At 51.5% G+C, this 20,382-nt stretch overlaps 1 protein-coding gene across 1 annotated transcript; it reads left to right on the top strand.

Moving 5' to 3' along the window:
* The first annotated feature begins 367 nt into the window (after positions 1–367).
* On the top strand, positions 368–20,117 carry LOC119392779 (estradiol 17-beta-dehydrogenase 8). Its single transcript, XM_037659734.2, has 3 exons — positions 368–544; positions 6,863–7,056; positions 19,630–20,117. The coding sequence occupies exons 1-3, from the start codon at positions 394–396 to the stop codon at positions 20,044–20,046; spliced, it is 762 nt and encodes a 253-aa protein (XP_037515662.1). The 5' UTR covers positions 368–393; the 3' UTR covers positions 20,047–20,117.
* The last annotated feature ends 265 nt before the right edge of the window (positions 20,118–20,382 follow it).

Here is a 20,382-nt window from a genome sequence, read left to right as displayed (position 1 = left end):
CACGGAAAGTTTGTGCAAGTAACTCTAACGTGTTCCTTCTTTGTTTTCTATCAGTTACCTTCGATGTAGCGGAAATTTTGTGACTTAATTTTTTCTAGCCGCATTTAGCTTCACGGCGTGTCTGCAACGACAGCTTTGCATCGTATCCGCATACATTGCACTATCGGTCAAACCACCCCACAGATTTCAAGTCAACTACTCAGCGGAGAGATAAGCGTGCGTTGAGGCGCCCTTGAAGGCGCTCTTTAACAGCGTCCGCCCTCACCTATGAAAGGACTGTTTCAACACCCTTCTTTTCTCCACACTGTGAACTTGAGTGGTTATAAGTACCGTCCATTTTGACTGAATATAGCCTCTGTTCACGCTCGTTGAGGTAGAGCTTACGCGACATCCATGGCTCTCAGCGGACGACTGGCTCTTGTAACGGGCGGTGCCAGTGGCATCGGCAAAGCAATTTGCCAGACCCTGGCAAGCGAAGGGGCCACCGTGGTCGTCGCCGACAAGCAGCTCGAGGAAGCAACCAAAGTGGCCGAGTCTTTGTCAGGTTGGCTGATGATTGCTGAATCCAACTTTATTGTGTAGTATTTTCTGGCATATCTTACGACAGGTCCTAGCAGCTCGATACTTTAATCTCGCTGGCGGCTCGCTGAAGACGACGATTGTGGCGATGACGACGAGATCACAGATGCGCGGAAGATGAGGGGTGGTCGTAGCGCTTACAACATGGCGTATTTACTCGAAAACAGGTCGAGCGCGAGTATAGGTCGACCCCTATAAATAGCGCTCTCCAAGATATATATATATATATATATATATATATATATATATATATATATATATATATATATATATATATATATATATATATATATATATATATATATATATATATATATATATATATATATATATAGGCCGAACCATGAGAGTGAAATAACTAGAAGAATAACGATGGGATGGGGCTCATTCGGCAAGCATTACCAAATCATGAATGGTAATCTACCACCATCCCTCAAGAGGAAGGTATATAACAGCTGCATCTTACCGGTACTTACCTACGGAGCAGAAACCTGGAGACTTACAAAGAGGGTTCAAATTAAATTGAGGACGACGCAGCGAGCGATGGAAAGGAAAATGATAGGTGTAACCTTAAGAGACAGGAAGAGAGCAGAGTGGGTCAGGGAACAAACGGGGGTTAAGGACATCATAGTTGAAATCAAGAAGAAGAAATGGATATGGGCCGGGCACGTAGCACGTCGGCAGGATAACCGGTGGTCAATAAGGGTAACTGACTTGATTCCAAGAGATGGCAAACGCGTGACGGGGAGACAGAAAATTAGGTGGGTAGATGAAATTAAGAAGTTTGTAGGTATAACGTGGCAGCAGAAAGCGCAGGACCGGGTTGATTGGCGGAACATGGGAGAGGCCTTTGCCCTGCAGTGGGCGTAGACAGGCTGATGATGATCATGATGATAGGCCAAAACATATCTAAGAACGGCAGGCACGACAGTAGAGCTTCCTTAGCTCGATACTAATACTGGCTTTGATCACTAACGTGGGCGGGGTTTCTGTGGTCCCTAATATAAGTCGACAGCTAATTATGAGTGGCATTTCCGAGGAAAAAAAGGTCAGTGGACCTATATGCAAATAAGTACGGTATATATTCTGCAGGGCTTTCGAAGCAGCCGCTTGAAATAATCTGGGGTTGCTCTGTCTATGCTACAAATTCAGGAGATTACCGTATTTGCTCAATTATAGCGCTCCCCCGATTGCAACCCGCCCGTAATTTTACATTAGGAAAATTTTTAAAAAGAAAACAAAATAACTTGATGGCGATTTCGCTTCTGAGCCCGAATGTAACGCGCTCACAAATTTGAGGGCTACATTTAGTGAAAATATAGTGCGCGTTAGAATCGTAAAATTTGCGCCTCCTTTCGAAAGATCTGTGTATCTGGACATTGTACAATTGTGCCGTATAGAAACAAGGTTGCTATGTACAGAGACATGGTCAGAAAATATTGGACCACCCGCAGAGGAGCTGCCGGAATTATCCGTCAGTGCCGAATATATGGCAGCATTGCATGGCCCGGCAATTCAAACAGAAGTGTAGTGGCACCTAGAGGTGTAGGCGAAGCGACAAATCTGACAACAGCCTCATATTTTAACCGAAAGTATTGCGCAATGCGACCAGTTTATGTTATCGAAGGCATACATTTTTTTTTTTTGTTTAGGAGCGGTGAAGACTTTTGGGCTAATCCGCACAACTGTTCTTGCTGCAGACTTATAGGCGTACGTAGATAGGGGGGGGGGGGGGGGGCAGGGGGGTGACCGCCCCTCCCCCCTAATCCTCTAAGGGGGCGGGGGGGGGGCAAGCCTTTTTTGTCATTGCTTAAAGTGCAGGGCTACGGTCATGCAGGTTTTTGGCGATAATGGCAGCCGAGGACCTCTAATGTTGCATTCCAGGAACTGTTTCCCTCTCACCTTTATCCGCCACCAAATGCAGCCCGCTGTGAGAAGCACTTAAACGCTTCATTTTCATTTTCGAATACGTTGCGATGCATGTTTTCTTTAGGACTCGACCAACGAAGGGAGGGCGGGGGTGCTGCGGTGGAACTTGGCCCTCCATAATGAAGAACCCCGCGCAGGCCTCTGTGCAGACTATCGTGTTTCTTGTTGTCCGCGTACTTCGAATTGCCTCCTGTACGGAATGTCAAGTAAAGCATCTACGCAACACGTGTCAAGGAAACTTAATCTACAATGTCGTTCGCACAAAACGACCATTCTTTCTGCACGTGGACGGAAGGGCTGTAAACTTGCAACACACGATGAGACAATCTCGGTGCCCTCGATAACATTCCCGCTTTGATGTAGAAAGAAGCTTTACGGCCCGCCCGTGGACAATAGCGCGGACAGCGACCTGTGTGCAATCCCAATAACACGACTTATCAGAATGTCCGAAGCTTCGACGTGGGGTTTGTACGAGACACCGATAAAAATATTGAGCTTAGACTGAACGCAGGGTTCTCTGTCAGCCGTGGACAATAAAGTTTTTAAACTCAAAGTACTCCATTGATATGTTCGCGTCGGTTCTATTGTGAAGGTCTTGTCGTCAGTATCTTTTGTTCCTTTTACAAGCTTTGATGACTCCTCCACGGGTCACATCTTCACAGTAACTCCTCTTCGTAACGTAATTTTCCGATAGTGTAATACAATGTCCTACTCATGCGTCTTCTATCCTGGGCCAATAATCTCCTTTTTTTCTCTGAAAAAAAAAGAGCACATCCTCATTTTTACGAAGACTAGCTATTATACCTTGAACAGCAACTCTATCATGTACGAGGGTGACCAGCATTGCCATTGCTACCTCCCTTATCGAACGTTGCCTCAGAACAGCGCCACTGTGACGCAAAAGCGTGTTATCGCTCTTGACAAGGTAGTCAGCTTGCAGCCACTATAATATTGAGGGGACATCAATAGCTGTTCCCCTAACAAATAAATAACGGTTGGCTTTCTTAACTCTACAGTATATTTCTTTAAAAAGTTCCGGGCTTTCTTTTTTCGTGGCGTACTTACAACTACCACATGTTTTTTTCTGGCACTAATAACGCATTTCAGAAAGTTAGCATGCTCACCTGACAGCCGTCCCACCAGTAAATGTCAGGACACAGTCCTGTTTTTCTTGGCCGTCACCAAGTCTGGCTCCGCGTGGTTCCACTAGTGGGGCTGTGCTGCATTCAGGTGGAGCGCCATCATGAGGAATTCATAAAAGTTCTCATCGTACACATAATTCTGCTCGAAACCGTGCCCCTCCCTGTACACGCGTGCTCAAAAGTCAAGGAAGGATAAATGCCACACAAGTACAAGAAAAGCGTTCTTGGAGGAAGTTTTATTTCATCTGCTGTCAACAACAGCCACAAAGCGCAGAACCTCATTTGGGAGTTGTCTAAGCGTTGCATACGCGTAAATTTCTTTGGTAGGAAACTTATAGTGATTGTGGCCTTCCCTAGGACGTTGTTGTCGGGCGGCATCGGAACGGTGTCTTTCCTCTTTTTATCTAACTTTCGTCGGCGTCTGGTAAGGCCCAACGGAAAGCGCATCTCGCGACCGCTGAAACACGTGTCTGGCTTTAAATTTTGGCAAGCTTGAAATTTTCCTGGTTCGTTTTCCTGATGTCTTAGAGAGGGTTTTTACTCCACCATCAGGAAAATTTCAACAAAGCCTTAATTCATCGAAAGTGTTCTCTAAAAATTTTTTAACAGCGAAGCTTTTTAAGCTGTAGCCGTAATTTGCGTGGCCTATCAGAAAACTATCATCATCATGAACGGCAATGTGCCACATAAATTGGGCAAATCCCACTACTCACCACTGGTTCACAAAGATAGAGAAAGTTATAGAAAGAAAGAGAGAGAAAAACTGAGAGATATAATGGGAATAAAGACATAAAATGATAGACAGGAAAAGAGATAGAAAGAGAAAGAAAGAGAAACAGTAAAAGAGAGAATGAAGCAGAGAGAGAAGGTGATAGAAACTAAATAAAAAGATCAAGGGAGAAATAAAGAGAAAGAGAGAGAGGGAGAAAAAGCAGGGGTAAAGAAAGTGTCGTTCTATGAGAGGTGCGAACGCTCGGTTCTGGAGTTTGGACATCCCTGTCGTGACTAACCTAGCTAAAGCCTAGCAACAACCTAGAAGCAACCAGATTAGATTTCAGAATCGTCCAATTTCGCTGTTTCAAGCTTCGCCAATTGTATTTCTACCGCCGATAAAATGCATTCAAATGGCTCAGATATATTCGCCTTGTGTAAGAACTGGTGTTAAACCTAACAGGTAAGACACTCGGTTTCTGAGGGTGGGGCAGTTTGTTCGAAACCCATCAGCGCGAAGAACGTTTGTTTGATACCATATAGCGATTCTTACGTAACAGAAGGACGGACGGACACACAATGTATTCGTTGAGTCGGCAGAGAAATGCTCACGCATTCAGAAAAAAGATACTGTCAAACTCATGCGCGAAGCGTAACGAATGAAGAAGTTCATTTATTGAGAAGAGTTACGAAGAAAAGGCTCTGATAGATGAAGAGGTACATAGATAGGCCAGATAGAAGTGCGCTATAAATCACGCGCAGCTAGCCTCGTCATCGTAGCGGACCGTTTATCTCTCCACGATGTAACTGACGCCTGGGCTCGAACGCGAGTGCTTTATACGTTGCGTTGGACGCTACGGCATGACACTGTAGTTGACCTGCTTGGTAAGCGCACGTGACGAAAACAACTACTCATTTTACGCAAAGACGTCGATCCGTTTCTTAACGCTTGGCTCACGGTTATGCAGTTTTACGCAGCCAGCTCCTCGGCGAATGTCTCGCATGGCACCGATTTCCATAATGCTGAGATCGGCCACATTCTTTTTTTTTTGTTTTTTTAGGGGCGAAGCTTCTTATAGCATCATCTGGTGGTCGTCGCTCCATCCGGCGTTCCCCCGCCGTCGCGTCTGCCGTATCATTCAATAGATGGCGCTGTCCCATACAGATGCATGCAAACTGCAGTTGGGTGACGATATACTAGATGGCGCTGTCCCATAGAGATGTGTGCAATATGTGTGAAAAAAAAGAAAAAAAGGAAAAAAAAGAACAAAAAAGCAGCAGCACCCTGCACGCTAGATGGCGTGCAGTAATCAAAGCGGCGTATCGCTTTGATTACTGCTGGGCGAAACCACTGAACATTTCCCGGTGTAACCATGATTGCTTCAGGAGCTTCGCCCAAGCTCTTCATCATTAACCCGGGGATATGCTGTAATTTTTTGATGCAGAGTTTTGTGCTCGCTTCATCACGTCAATGGTGTCATTTCCCTGTTTATTACGGGTCTACTGTTGTTGTTAGTACCGACGAGTCGAAATTGCAGGTCGCGAGGCGACTGTTACTTAGCATCTAAAATAGCATTTGAACTACCCCTATAAGGATAGGACTGCTGAACGCACTCTTGCTCAACACGGCGCTCGCTCGCTCATCTCCTTCCTGGAGGACGCAAACCTGATCGTGCGTCTTTTCTAGCCGCTCGACACGGTGAACTAGCTCTTCACCAACCTCTTCGCGAGCTACGACCTTTTTTTTATTCTTTTTTTTACTACTTCCTTTTTTTCCCTTTTCTCTCTTTTTTTTCTCTTCCTTTATACTACCCCCACGCTCTCTCCTTCATTCCCATCCCCCGCGAGTGTTTCGGTTAAGGTGTCCTCACTGAGAGACAGTTATCGTGCACTCCTCCCCTCTTTCCTACCTTCTTCCTAGTTCTTTCCTGTTTAATGAAATAAAGAATCACTCACTCGCTCACTCGCTCACTCGCTCGCTCACTCACTCACTCACTCACTCACTCACTCACTCACTCACTCACTCACTCACTCACTCACTCACTCACTCACTCACTCACTCACTCACTCACTCACTCACTCACTCACTCACTCACTCACTCACTCACTCACACTCAATCAATCAATCAATCAATCAATCAATCAATCAATCAATCAATCAATCAATCAATCAATCAATCAATCAATCAATCAATCAATCAATCAATCAATCACTCAATCAATCAATCAATCAATCAATCAATCAATGACTTATCAATCAAAGGCTAGTTGAATATCATCTGCACGAAACATCTGAAGCCAAATTATTCCACCGAGGACTTGCGCGAGGAAAAAAAATTCTTGAACAAAATTGGTTCAAGCAGGGAATGGCGGCAGGTTACGTTTATGACGGTGAGTAGGTGTGCATAGTAAGAGACGGCTTTTTGTATACATTTGCGTGTTGACTTTCAGCTTGTTATTGTAAATACTATAACGTAACAATCGTCAACGCTGGTATGCAGGAGGCGCAAAGCACCATGCCCTGTACGTGGACGTCGGCGACTCCTCTTCCGTGGAGCAACTCTTCAGCTGCATGAGGAGTACGTTGGCTCTGTCACTTGCCGCCGTCGTCAACTCGGCTGGCATTTACATTCGGGCATCACTGGTAGATACCAGCGACGAAATGTTCGACGAGACTATAAGGGTACACCTGCGAGTAAGTGAGCATACCAAGTCAAGTCAGTGCTTAGCATGGCTAAAACAACGGGACGTGACATACATTACTCATTAACCCGACCGTCCTTCCCTGGTCGGCACCACTGTAATTAAGGAAGCGTTGAAGCGAAAGACAAGGTAAGGAGTTATGACTGGAATATGGAAAGCACGTGCGCTATTTGTAAGCATGTGTTTCAGCGCTGGACAAGAGCTGTGAGAGTTTGGAGCGCTGAGCCACTAGAAAACTCTACACTTACTCGGTATCGCCAAAGTGGTCGAGGGTGATACCGTTTCACGCTCACAATGTCCTGTCTAAATACGCGTCAAAAATGTGTATGACCTTCTTTGAAAGTGATAGTTCTATTCCTCCACGTCCAAATCAAGAAAACAGCTCGTTCCGTGAATATGACCTTCAAGCTCAGCCATGGTCATGCCAGCGTCTCTGAGCTGCGTCAGCGGTGCAGAAAATTTTTCACACACTGCCCGCTTGATGGCACAGAGTTGTCGCCGGTGAGCTCGCGCCGAGGTAAAATTACTGGAAATTCACCAGAATGTTCCAACAGGTCACTACTATTGTAAGCATGCGTCAGCTTTGACATGCAGTTTCGTTCACAAGATGAGGTTTCTTTTCCTTTTATTTTCTATTCAGTTACTGCGCGGTGTACAGTCGGCTTCGAGAGATGGCGCGACATGTGCCTGTCCCAAAATCCGGCATAAGCAAGCATATAAGCACTACCTATAAAACATATATAACAGCTGCACCTTTACCATGGAACAGAAACCTGGAGGCTTACGGAGAGGGTTCAACTTGAACTGAGGACGACGCAGCGAGCAATGGAATGGAAAATGATAGGTAACCTTAAGGGACAAGAAGAGAGCAGAGTGGGTCATGGAACAAATGGGTATTAAGGACATATTATTCGAGGTACAGAAGAAGAAATGGGCATGGGCAGGGCATGTAGCGTGAAAGCAAGATAAACGCTGGTCATTAAGAGTAACAGATTGAATTCCAAGAGAAGGCAAGCGCGCGAGGGGGAAGCAGAAAGATAGGTGGGCAGATGAGATTAAAGGGGCCCTGCAACACCTTTCTTAGTTATAATAGAATAGTCTCATTATTGACGTATGACTCTTCAGGAGTCATATGCCGCAAAAATTTTTCGAATCCGTCAAGTCTAAGTGGTGTTAACAAATTATACAGATCACGTTCCGCAGCTTTCTCCCTCAACTCAACGCTGCGAGCGCGCGGAAAGCTGCGCGGGGCCTGAAGGGAGGGAGGACGGAGGTGCGAGGAAGCGCCGAAGAGTTACGTCAGCGCCGGCGGCATTTTTTTCTCTCTGGCGTCTCGGCGCAACCACGTGGCCTGTGGCGCCACTACCGGTCGGCTTGCGTGGTCGTCGTCGAGCGGAGCCCATCGCACCGTGTATCGCGCGTGCTTGAAAACTGCGAGTCGGTTTGGTAATGTTGGGTGTGCACCTCGAACTGCCGTAGTGTTTTCATCGCTCTGCCAACCAAGGACGCAAACCTGCATGCGCGTTTGGAACGAATGGCAGCTGAGATGGGTTTCGACCCACACTCCGATACACCGCCTCGTCGCACTGCTCGCGCTTGAATCGTATTCAACACGCAAAGCTGCGTGCACCCTTCTCCCGGTGGCGGTACATCGACGCTGCTTGCTCTCCGAATGCGGGCGCACACAGCGAGTGCGGGCTGACAACAAAGAACTAAAGACTAGAAGAAAGGATCGTGGGGCATCGGGCCGGCGCGGACCCATCCCCCGGCTGTCTGCAGCTACCGTGAAAATGCGAGTCTGCTTGGTTGCTGTGTCGCGGTTTCTCAGGAACGTGATACTACGGGGAGGATACGCCGAGGTACGGCTCGATGACATACTGAACAGACAGCGAACGGGACTCTCGCCGTACAGCGAACACAGGTATCCTAAACTAGCCAGCGCCAGCGTTATCGGAGAAATGCTGCGCCGCTGCCTCGGTCGGTCGTGAGAACGTGCCGACGATGCAGTTTCCAGCTGACGAGGCAACACTCGAACGGCTGCCACTCTCAACGGCAACCGGCGATGGTCAAAATCACAGAAATATTCACAATTTCGGCACTGCGCATGGTGAAGGAAACGCAACCACGCAACTACGAGCAGACGAGCTGTCGGTGAAACCGGAAGTGCTAATATTAATGTTTGTTTGGTGTTTTAACGGCATAACACAATATAAACATACATATTATCTACTTATTGAACTCAATATTAACAACGAAGGTAATAATGAGGGTGTTATCTTGATTATAACATCAGCCAATGGTGGAACTGCCGACGATCGCGTCATGCATTGCGGACTAATACATCATTTGTCGAGAGAAGAGGGAGCGATTTTCAGCTGACTTCGAGAATTTATTGTAAGTTCCAGGCCGCTCACTTCGCTATATTTGGCTCGCGTGTTCTCGGGAGCCTCCACTACCGAGTGGCAGCGCTTTTTGACTCTGCTCAAAAAGTGTTGCAGGGCCCCTTTAAGAAATTTGCGGGGATGGCGTGGCCGCAGCAAGCACAGGACCGGATTGATTAGCGAAACGTGGGAGAGGCCTTTGCCCTGCAGTGGGCGTAGTCAGGCAGATGATGATGAAGCGCTGCTAAGTTCCAGGCCGCTCACTTCGCTATATTTGGCTCGCGTGTTCTCGGGAGCCTCGACAACCGAGTGGCAGCGCTTTTTGACCCTGCTCAAAAAGTGTTGCAGGGCCCCTTTAAGAAATTTGCGGGGATGGCGTGGCCGCAGCAAGCACAGGACCGGATTGATTAGCGAAACGTGGGAGAGGCCTTTGCCCTGCAGTGGGCGTAGTCAGGCAGATGATGATGAAGCGCTGCTAAGTTCCAGGCCGCTCACTTCGCTATATTTGGCTCGCGTGTTCTCGGGAGCCTCGACAACCGAGTGGCAGCGCTTTATGACCCTGCTCAAAAAGTGTTGCAGGGCCCCTTTAAGAAATTTGCGGGGATGGCGTGGCCGCAGCAAGCACAGGACCGGATTGATTAGCGAAACGTGGGAGAGGCCTTTGCCCTGCAGTGGGCGTAGTCAGGCAGATGATGATGAAGCGCTGCTAAGTTCCAGGCCGCTCACTTCGCTATATTTGGCTCGCGTGTTCTCGGGAGCCTCGACAACCGAGTGGCAGCGCTTTTTGACCCTGCTCAAAAAGTGTTGCAGGGCCCCTTTAAGAAATTTGCGGGGATGGCGTGGCCGCAGCAAGCACAGGACCGGATTGATTAGCGAAACGTGGGAGAGGCCTTTGCCCTGCAGTGGGCGTAGTCAGGCAGATGATGATGAAGCGCTGCTAAGTTCCAGGCCGCTCACTTCGCTATATTTGGCTCGCGTGTTCTCGGGAGCCTCGACAACCGAGTGGCAGCGCTTTTTGACCCTGCTCAAAAAGTGTTGCAGGGCCCCTTTAAGAAATTTGCGGGGATGGCGTGGCCGCAGCAAGCACAGGACCGGATTGATTAGCGAAACGTGGGAGAGGCCTTTGCCCTGCAGTGGGCGTAGTCAGGCAGATGATGATGAAGCGCTGCTAAGTTCCAGGCCGCTCACTTCGCTATATTTGGCTCGCGTGTTCTCGGGAGCCTCCACTACCGAGTGGCAGCGCTTTTTGACCCTGCTCAAAAAGTGTTGCAGGGCCCCTTTAAGAAATTTGCGGGAATGGCGTGGCCGCAGCAAGCACAGGACCGGATTGATTAGCGAAACGTGGGAGAGGCCTTTGCCCTGCAGTGGGCGTAGTCAGGCAGATGATGATGAAGCGCTGCTAAGTTCCAGGCCGCTCACTTCGCTATATTTGGCTCGCGTGTTCTCGGGAGCCTCCACTACCGAGTGGCAGCGCTTTTTGACCCTGCTCAAAAAGTGTTGCAGGGCCCCTTTAAGAAATTTGCGGGGATGGCGTGGCCGCAGCAAGCACAGGACCGGATTGATTAGCGAAACGTGGGAGAGGCCTTTGCCCTGCAGTGGGCGTAGTCAGGCAGATGATGATGAAGCGCTGCTAAGTTCCAGGCCGCTCACTTCGCTATATTTGGCTCGCGTGTTCTCGGGAGCCTCGACAACCGAGTGGCAGCGCTTTTTGACCCTGCTCAAAAAGTGTTGCAGGGCCCCTTTAAGAAATTTGCGGGGATGGCGTGGCCGCAGCAAGCACAGGACCGGATTGATTAGCGAAACGTGGGAGAGGCCTTTGCCCTGCAGTGGGCGTAGTCAGGCAGATGATGATGAAGCGCTGCTAAGTTCCAGGCCGCTCACTTCGCTATATTTGGCTCGCGTGTTCTCGGGAGCCTCGACAACCGAGTGGCAGCGCTTTTTGACCCTGCTCAAAAAGTGTTGCAGGGCCCCTTTAAGAAATTTGCGGGGATGGCGTGGCCGCAGCAAGCACAGGACCGGATTGATTAGCGAAACGTGGGAGAGGCCTTTGCCCTGCAGTGGGCGTAGTCAGGCAGATGATGATGAAGCGCTGCTAAGTTCCAGGCCGCTCACTTCGCTATATTTGGCTCGCGTGTTCTCGGGAGCCTCGACAACTGAGTGGCAGCGCTTTTTGACCCTGCTCAAAAAGTGTTGCAGGGCCCCTTTAAGAAATTTGCGGGGATGGCGTGGCCGCAGCAAGCACAGGACCGGATTGATTAGCGAAACGTGGGAGAGGCCTTTGCCCTGCAGTGGGCGTAGTCAGGCAGATGATGATGAAGCGCTGCTAAGTTCCAGGCCGCTCACTTCGCTATATTTGGCTCGCGTGTTCTCGGGAGCCTCGACAACCGAGTGGCAGCGCTTTTTGACCCTGCTCAAAAAGTGTTGCAGGGCCCCTTTAAGAAATTTGCGGGGATGGCGTGGCCGCAGCAAGCACAGGACCGGATTGATTAGCGAAACGTGGGAGAGGCCTTTGCCCTGCAGTGGGCGTAGTCAGGCAGATGATGATGAAGCGCTGCTAAGTTCCAGGCCGCTCACTTCGCTATATTTGGCTCGCGTGTTCTCGGGAGCCTCCACTACCGAGTGGCAGCGCTTTTTGACCCTGCTCAAAAAGTGTTGCAGGGCCCCTTTAAGAAATTTGCGGGAATGGCGTGGCCGCAGCAAGCACAGGACCGGATTGATTAGCGAAACGTGGGAGAGGCCTTTGCCCTGCAGTGGGCGTAGTCAGGCAGATGATGATGAAGCGCTGCTAAGTTCCAGGCCGCTCACTTCGCTATATTTGGCTCGCGTGTTCTCGGGAGCCTCCACTACCGAGTGGCAGCGCTTTTTGACCCTGCTCAAAAAGTGTTGCAGGGCTCCTTTAAGAAATTTGCGGGGATGGCGTGGCCGAAGCACAGGACCGGATTGATTAGCGAAACGTGGGAGAGGCCTTTGCCCTGCAGTGGGCGTAGTCAGGCAGATGATGATGAAGCGCTGCTAAGTTCCAGGCCGCTCACTTCGCTATATTTGGCTCGCGTGTTCTCGGGAGCCTCGACAACCGAGTGGCAGCACTTTTTGACCCTGCTCAAAAAGTGTTGCAGGGCCCCTTTAAGAAATTTGCGGGGATGGCGTGGCCGCAGCAAGCACAGGACCGGATTGATTAGCGAAACGTGGGAGAGGCCTTTGCCCTGCAGTGGGCGTAGTCAGGCAGATGATGATGAAGCGCTGCTAAGTTCCAGGCCGCTCACTTCGCTATATTTGGCTCGCGTGTTCTCGGGAGCCTCCACTACCGAGTGGCAGCGCTTTTTGACCCTGCTCAAAAAGTGTTGCAGGGCCCCTTTAAGAAATTTGCGGGGATGGCGTGGCCGAAGCACAGGACCGGATTGATTAGCGAAACGTGGGAGAGGCCTTTGCCCTGTATTGGGCGTAGTCAGGCAGATGATGATGAAGCGCTGCTAAGTTCCAGGCCGCACACTTCGCTATATTTGGCTCGCGTGTTCTCGGGAGCCTCGACAACCGAGTGGCAGCGCTTTTTGACCCTGCTCAAAAAGTGTTGCAGGGCCCCTTTAAGAAATTTGCGGGGATGGCGTGGCCGCAGCAAGCACAGGACCGGATTGATTAGCGAAACGTGGGAGAGGCCTTTGCCCTGCAGTGGGCGTAGTCAGGCAGATGATGATGAAGCGCTGCTAAGTTCCAGGCCGCTCACTTCGCTATATTTGGCTCGCGTGTTCTCGGGAGCCTCGACAACCGAGTGGCAGCGCTTTTTGACCCTGCTCAAAAAGTGTTGCAGGGCCCCTTTAAGAAATTTGCGGGGATGGCGTGGCCGCAGCAAGCACAGGACCGGATTGATTAGCGAAACGTGGGAGAGGCCTTTGCCCTGCAGTGGGCGTAGTCAGGCAGATGATGATGAAGCGCTGCTAAGTTCCAGGCCGCTCACTTCGCTATATTTGGCTCGCGTGTTCTCGGGAGCCTCCACTACCGAGTGGCAGCGCTTTTTGACCCTGCTCAAAAAGTGTTGCAGGGCCCCTTTAAGAAATTTGCGGGGATGGCGTGGCCGCAGCAAGCACAGGACCGGATTGACTAGCGAAACGTGGGAGAGGCTTTTGCCCTGCAGTGGGCGTAGTCAGGCAGATGATGATGAAGCGCTGCTAAGTTCCAGGCCGCTCACTTCGCTATATTTGGCTCGCGTGTTCTCGGGAGCCTCCACTACCGAGTGGCAGCGCTTTTTGACCCTGCTCAAAAAGTGTTGCAGGGCCCCTTTAAGAAATTTGCGGGAATGGCGTGGCCGCAGCAAGCACAGGACCGGATTGATTAGCGAAACGTGGGAGAGGCCTTTGCCCTGCAGTGGGCGTAGTCAGGCAGATGATGATGAAGCGCTGCTAAGTTCCAGGCCGCTCACTTCGCTATATTTGGCTCGCGTGTTCTCGGGAGCCTCCACTACCGAGTGGCAGCGCTTTTTGACTCTGCTCAAAAAGTGTTGCAGGGCCCCTTTAAGAAATTTGCGGGGATGGCGTGGCCGCAGCAAGCACAGGACCGGATTGATTAGCGAAACGTGGGAGAGGCCTTTGCCCTGCAGTGGGCGTAGTCAGGCAGATGATGATGAAGCGCTGCTAAGTTCCAGGCCGCTCACTTCGCTATATTTGGCTCGCGTGTTCTCGGGAGCCTCGACAACTGAGTGGCAGCGCTTTTTGACCCTGCTCAAAAAGTGTTGCAGGGCCCCTTTAAGAAATTTGCGGGGATGGCGTGGCCGCAGCAAGCACAGGACCGGATTGATTAGCGAAACGTGGGAGAGGCCTTTGCCCTGCAGTGGGCGTAGTCAGGCAGATGATGATGAAGCGCTGCTAAGTTCCAGGCCGCTCACTTCGCTATATTTGGCTCGCGTGTTCTCGGGAGCCTCGACAACCGAGTGGCAGCGCTTTTTGACCCTGCTCAAAAAGTGTTGCAGGGCCCCTTTAAGAAATTTGCGGGGATGGCGTGGCCGCAGCAAGCACAGGACCGGATTGATTAGCGAAACGTGGGAGAGGCCTTTGCCCTGCAGTGGGCGTAGTCAGGCAGATGATGATGAAGCGCTGCTAAGTTCCAGGCCGCTCACTTCGCTATATTTGGCTCGCGTGTTCTCGGGAGCCTCCACTACCGAGTGGCAGCGCTTTTTGACTCTGCTCAAAAAGTGTTGCAGGGCCCCTTTAAGAAATTTGCGGGGATGGCGTGGCCGCAGCAAGCACAGGACCGGATTGATTAGCGAAACGTGGGAGAGGCCTTTGCCCTGCAGTGGGCGTAGTCAGGCAGATGATGATGAAGCGCTGCTAAGTTCCAGGCCGCTCACTTCGCTATATTTGGCTCGCGTGTTCTCGGGAGCCTCGACAACCGAGTGGCAGCGCTTTTTGACCCTGCTCAAAAAGTGTTGCAGGGCCCCTTTAAGAAATTTGCGGGAATGGCGTGGCCGCAGCAAGCACAGGACCGGATTGATTAGCGAAACGTGGGAGAGGCCTTTGCCCTGCAGTGGGCGTAGTCAGGCAGATGATGATGAAGCGCTGCTAAGTTCCAGGCCGCTCACTTCGCTATATTTGGCTCGCGTGTTCTCGGGAGCCTCCACTACCGAGTGGCAGCGCTTTTTGACTCTGCTCAAAAAGTGTTGCAGGGCCCCTTTAAGAAATTTGCGGGGATGGCGTGGCCGCAGCAAGCACAGGACCGGATTGATTAGCGAAACGTGGGAGAGGCCTTTGCCCTGCAGTGGGCGTAGTCAGGCAGATGATGATGAAGCGCTGCTAAGTTCCAGGCCGCTCACTTCGCTATATTTGGCTCGCGTGTTCTCGGGAGCCTCCACTACCGAGTGGCAGCGCTTTTTGACTCTGCTCAAAAAGTGTTGCAGGGCCCCTTTAAGAAATTTGCGGGAATGGCGTGGCCGCAGCAAGCACAGGACCGGATTGATTAGCGAAACGTGGGAGAGGCCTTTGCCCTGCAGTGGGCGTAGTCAGGCAGATGATGATGAAGCGCTGCTAAGTTCCAGGCCGCTCACTTCGCTATATTTGGCTCGCGTGTTCTCGGGAGCCTCCACTACCGAGTGGCAGCGCTTTTTGACTCTGCTCTAAAAGTGTTGCAGGGCCCCTTTAAGAAATTTGCGGGGATGGCGTGGCCGCAGCAAGCACAGGACCGGATTGATTAGCGAAACGTGGGAGAGGCCTTTGCCCTGCAGTGGGCGTAGTCAGGCAGATGATAATGAAGCGCTGCTAAGTTCCAGGCCGCTCACTTCGCTATATTTGGCTCACGTGTTCTCGGGAGCCTCCACTACCGAGTGGCAGCGCTTTTTGACTCTGCTCAAAAAGTGTTGCAGGGCCCCTTTAAGAAATTTGCGGGAATGGCGTGGCCGCAGCAAGCACAGGACCGGATTGATTAGCGAAACGTGGGAGAGGCCTTTGCCCTGCAGTGGGCGTAGTCAGGCAGATGATGATGAAGCGCTGCTAAGTTCCAGGCCGCTCACTTCGCTATATTTGGCTCGCGTGTTCTCGGGAGCCTCCACTACCGAGTGGCAGCGCTTTTTGACTCTGCTCAAAAAGTGTTGCAGGGCCCCTTTAAGAAATTTGCGGGGATGGCGTGGCCGCAGCAAGCACAGGACCGGATTGATTAGCGAAACGTGGGAGAGGCCTTTGCCCTGCAGTGGGCGTAGTCAGGCAGATGATGATGAAGCGCTGCTAAGTTCCAGGCCGCTCACTTCGCTATATTTGGCTCGCGTGTTCTCGGGAGCCTCGACAACCGAGTGGCAGCGCTTTTTGACTCTGCTCAAAAAGTGTTGCAGGGCCCCTTTAAGAAATTTGCGGGAATGGCGTGGCCGCAGCAAGCACAGGACCGGATTGATTAGCGAAACGTGGGAGAGGCCTTTGCCCTGCAGTGGGCGTAGTCAGGCAGATGATGATGAAGCGCTGCTAAGTTCCAGGCCGCTCACTTCGCTATATTTGGCTGGCGTGTTCTCGGGAGCCTCCACTACCGAGTGGCAGCGCTTTTTGACTCTGCTCAAAAAGTGTTGCAGGGCCCCTTTAAGAAATTTGCGGGGATGGCGTGGCCGCAGCAAGCACAGGACCGGATTGATTAGCGAAACGTGGGAGAGGCCTTTGCCCTGCAGTGGGCGTAGTCAGGCAGATGATGATGAAGCGCTGCTAAGTTCCAGGCCGCTCACTTCGCTATATTTGGCTCGCGTGTTCTCGGGAGCCTCCACTACCGAGTGGCAGCGCTTTTTGACTCTGCTCTAAAAGTGTTGCAGGGCCCCTTTAAGAAATTTGCGGGGATGGCGTGGCCGCAGCAAGCACAGGACCGGATTGATTAGCGAAACGTGGGAGAGGCCTTTGCCCTGCAGTGGGCGTAGTCAGGCAGATGATGATGAAGCGCTGCTAAGTTCCAGGCCGCTCACTTCGCTATATTTGGCTCGCGTGTTCTCGGGAGCCTCCACTACCGAGTGGCAGCGCTTTTTGACTCTGCTCAAAAAGTGTTGCAGGGCCCCTTTAAGAAATTTGCGGGGATGGCGTGGCCGCAGCAAGCACAGGAACGGATTGATTAGCGAAACGTGGGAGAGGCCTTTGCCCTGCAGTGGGCGTAGTCAGGCAGATGATGATGAAGCGCTGCTAAGTTCCAGGCCGCTCACTTCGCTATATTTGGCTCGCGTGTTCTCGGGAGCCTCCACTACCGAGTGGCAGCGCTTTTTGACTCTGCTCTAAAAGTGTTGCAGGGCCCCTTTAAGAAATTTGCGGGGATGGCGTGGCCGCAGCAAGCACAGGACCGGATTGATTAGCGAAACGTGGGAGAGGCCTTTGCCCTGCAGTGGGCGTAGTCAGGCAGATGATGATGAAGCGCTGCTAAGTTCCAGGCCGCTCACTTCGCTATATTTGGCTCGCGTGTTCTCGGGAGCCTCCACTACCGAGTGGCAGCGCTTTTTGACTCTGCTCTAAAAGTGTTGCAGGGCCCCTTTAAGAAATTTGCGGGGATGGCGTGGCCGCAGCAAGCACAGGACCGGATTGATTAGCGAAACGTGGGAGAGGCCTTTGCCCTGCAGTGGGCGTAGTCAGGCAGATGATGATGAAGCGCTGCTAAGTTCCAGGCCGCTCACTTCGCTATATTTGGCTCACGTGTTCTCGGGAGCCTCCACTACCGAGTGGCAGCGCTTTTTGACTCTGCTCAAAAAGTGTTGCAGGGCCCCTTTAAGAAATTTGCGGGAATGGCGTGGCCGCAGCAAGCACAGGACCGGATTGATTAGCGAAACGTGGGAGAGGCCTTTGCCCTGCAGTGGGCGTAGTCAGGCAGATGATGATGAAGCGCTGCTAAGTTCCAGGCCGCTCACTTCGCTATATTTGGCTCGCGTGTTCTCGGGAGCCTCCACTACCGAGTGGCAGCGCTTTTTGACTCTGCTCAAAAAGTGTTGCAGGGCCCCTTTAAGAAATTTGCGGGGATGGCGTGGCCGCAGCAAGCACAGGACCGGATTGATTAGCGAAACGTGGGAGAGGCCTTTGCCCTGCAGTGGGCGTAGTCAGGCAGATGATGATGAAGCGCTGCTAAGTTCCAGGCCGCTCACTTCGCTATATTTGGCTCGCGTGTTCTCGGGAGCCTCGACAACCGAGTGGCAGCGCTTTTTGACTCTGCTCAAAAAGTGTTGCAGGGCCCCTTTAAGAAATTTGCGGGAATGGCGTGGCCGCAGCAAGCACAGGACCGGATTGATTAGCGAAACGTGGGAGAGGCCTTTGCCCTGCAGTGGGCGTAGTCAGGCAGATGATGATGAAGCGCTGCTAAGTTCCAGGCCGCTCACTTCGCTATATTTGGCTGGCGTGTTCTCGGGAGCCTCCACTACCGAGTGGCAGCGCTTTTTGACTCTGCTCAAAAAGTGTTGCAGGGCCCCTTTAAGAAATTTGCGGGGATGGCGTGGCCGCAGCAAGCACAGGACCGGATTGATTAGCGAAACGTGGGAGAGGCCTTTGCCCTGCAGTGGGCGTAGTCAGGCAGATGATGATGAAGCGCTGCTAAGTTCCAGGCCGCTCACTTCGCTATATTTGGCTCGCGTGTTCTCGGGAGCCTCCACTACCGAGTGGCAGCGCTTTTTGACTCTGCTCTAAAAGTGTTGCAGGGCCCCTTTAAGAAATTTGCGGGGATGGCGTGGCCGCAGCAAGCACAGGACCGGATTGATTAGCGAAACGTGGGAGAGGCCTTTGCCCTGCAGTGGGCGTAGTCAGGCAGATGATGATGAAGCGCTGCTAAGTTCCAGGCCGCTCACTTCGCTATATTTGGCTCGCGTGTTCTCGGGAGCCTCCACTACCGAGTGGCAGCGCTTTTTGACTCTGCTCAAAAAGTGTTGCAGGGCCCCTTTAAGAAATTTGCGGGGATGGCGTGGCCGCAGCAAGCACAGGAACGGATTGATTAGCGAAACGTGGGAGAGGCCTTTGCCCTGCAGTGGGCGTAGTCAGGCAGATGATGATGAAGCGCTGCTAAGTTCCAGGCCGCTCACTTCGTTATATTTGGCTCGCGTGTTCTCGGGAGCCTCCACTACCGAGTGGCAGCGCTTTTGACTCTGCTCTAAAAGTGTTGCAGGGCCCCTTTAAGAAATTTGCGGGGATGGCGTGGCCGCAGCAAGCACAGGACCGGATTGATTAGCGAAACGTGGGAGAGGCCTTTGCCCTGCAGTGGGCGTAGTCAGGCAGATGATGATGAAGCGCTGCTAAGTTCCAGGCCGCTCACTTCGCTATATTTGGCTCGCGTGTTCTCGGGAGCCTCGACAACCGAGTGGCAGCGCTTTTTGACCCTGCTCAAAAAGTGTTGCAGGGCCCCTTTAAGAAATTTGCGGGAATGGCGTGGCCGCAGCAAGCACAGGACCGGATTGATTAGCGAAACGTGGGAGAGGCCTTTGCCCTGCAGTGGGCGTAGTCAGGCAGATGATGATGAAGCGCTGCTAAGTTCCAGGCCGCTCACTTCGCTATATTTGGCTCGCGTGTTCTCGGGAGCCTCCACTACCGAGTGGCAGCGCTTTTTGACTCTGCTCAAAAAGTGTTGCAGGGCCCCTTTAAGAAATTTGCGGGGATGGCGTGGCCGCAGCAAGCACAGGACCGGATTGATTAGCGAAACGTGGGAGAGGCCTTTGCCCTGCAGTGGGCGTAGTCAGGCAGATGATGATGAAGCGCTGCTACTTGTTTCTGCAGGGAACTTTCTTGGTGACCCGTGCAGCCGCCCGCGAGATGACGCGCTCAGAGAATGTCCTGCCCGAAGGCGGTGCGGCCATCGTTAACGTCTCCAGTATCGGAACCAAGACTGGCTGGCCCCTCGCCGCTGCGTACTGCGCGGCCAAGGCCGGTGTGGTGGCCCTGACCAAGTCTGCGGCGCAGGAACTGGCGGCTCACGGCATCCGCTGCAATGCTTTGCTGCCCGGACTGACGGCGACGCCCATGACGGATTCACTGCCAGAGGAAGGCAAGGAAGAGGTCCGGTCATTGACTCCACTCAAGAGGCTAGCAAAGCCCAGCGAAATAGCGGAAGCCGTAAAGTTCCTCTGTTCGCCCACCGCCAGCTCCTTCGTCACTGGAGCTGCATTGGAAGTCACCGGAGGATTCATGATGTGATGCACCAGCCGGTGGCCAACCATCCTGCTGTATGAGATGTCTGAGAAAAATAAGTTTGGACTGGAATGTTGTATGCAAGTTCTGAGCATACGCGCTATGCGTTTGTTGTTGAACTGTTGGAAGCATCTATAAGCGTTTGTTTACCTTCAGTGATGCAAAAAATTGGTATATACAATATTAATACTATATATTTCCACCTTTATTGAATAAAGCTTTGTGTCTTTAATAAATTGTCTGCAGGAATTCTTTTGGCTAAGCGTCATTCAGTCCTAGTAATCAACATGTCTGGACTCGAATTCACATAAGCCACATAGCGAAGTTATAAGCAATATATAC

This window comes from Rhipicephalus sanguineus, chromosome 5 (genome assembly GCF_013339695.2).
Source record: "Rhipicephalus sanguineus isolate Rsan-2018 chromosome 5, BIME_Rsan_1.4, whole genome shotgun sequence".
Classification (NCBI taxonomy): domain Eukaryota; kingdom Metazoa; phylum Arthropoda; class Arachnida; order Ixodida; family Ixodidae; genus Rhipicephalus; species Rhipicephalus sanguineus.
This window is presented reverse-complemented; position numbering and strand designations above follow the sequence as displayed.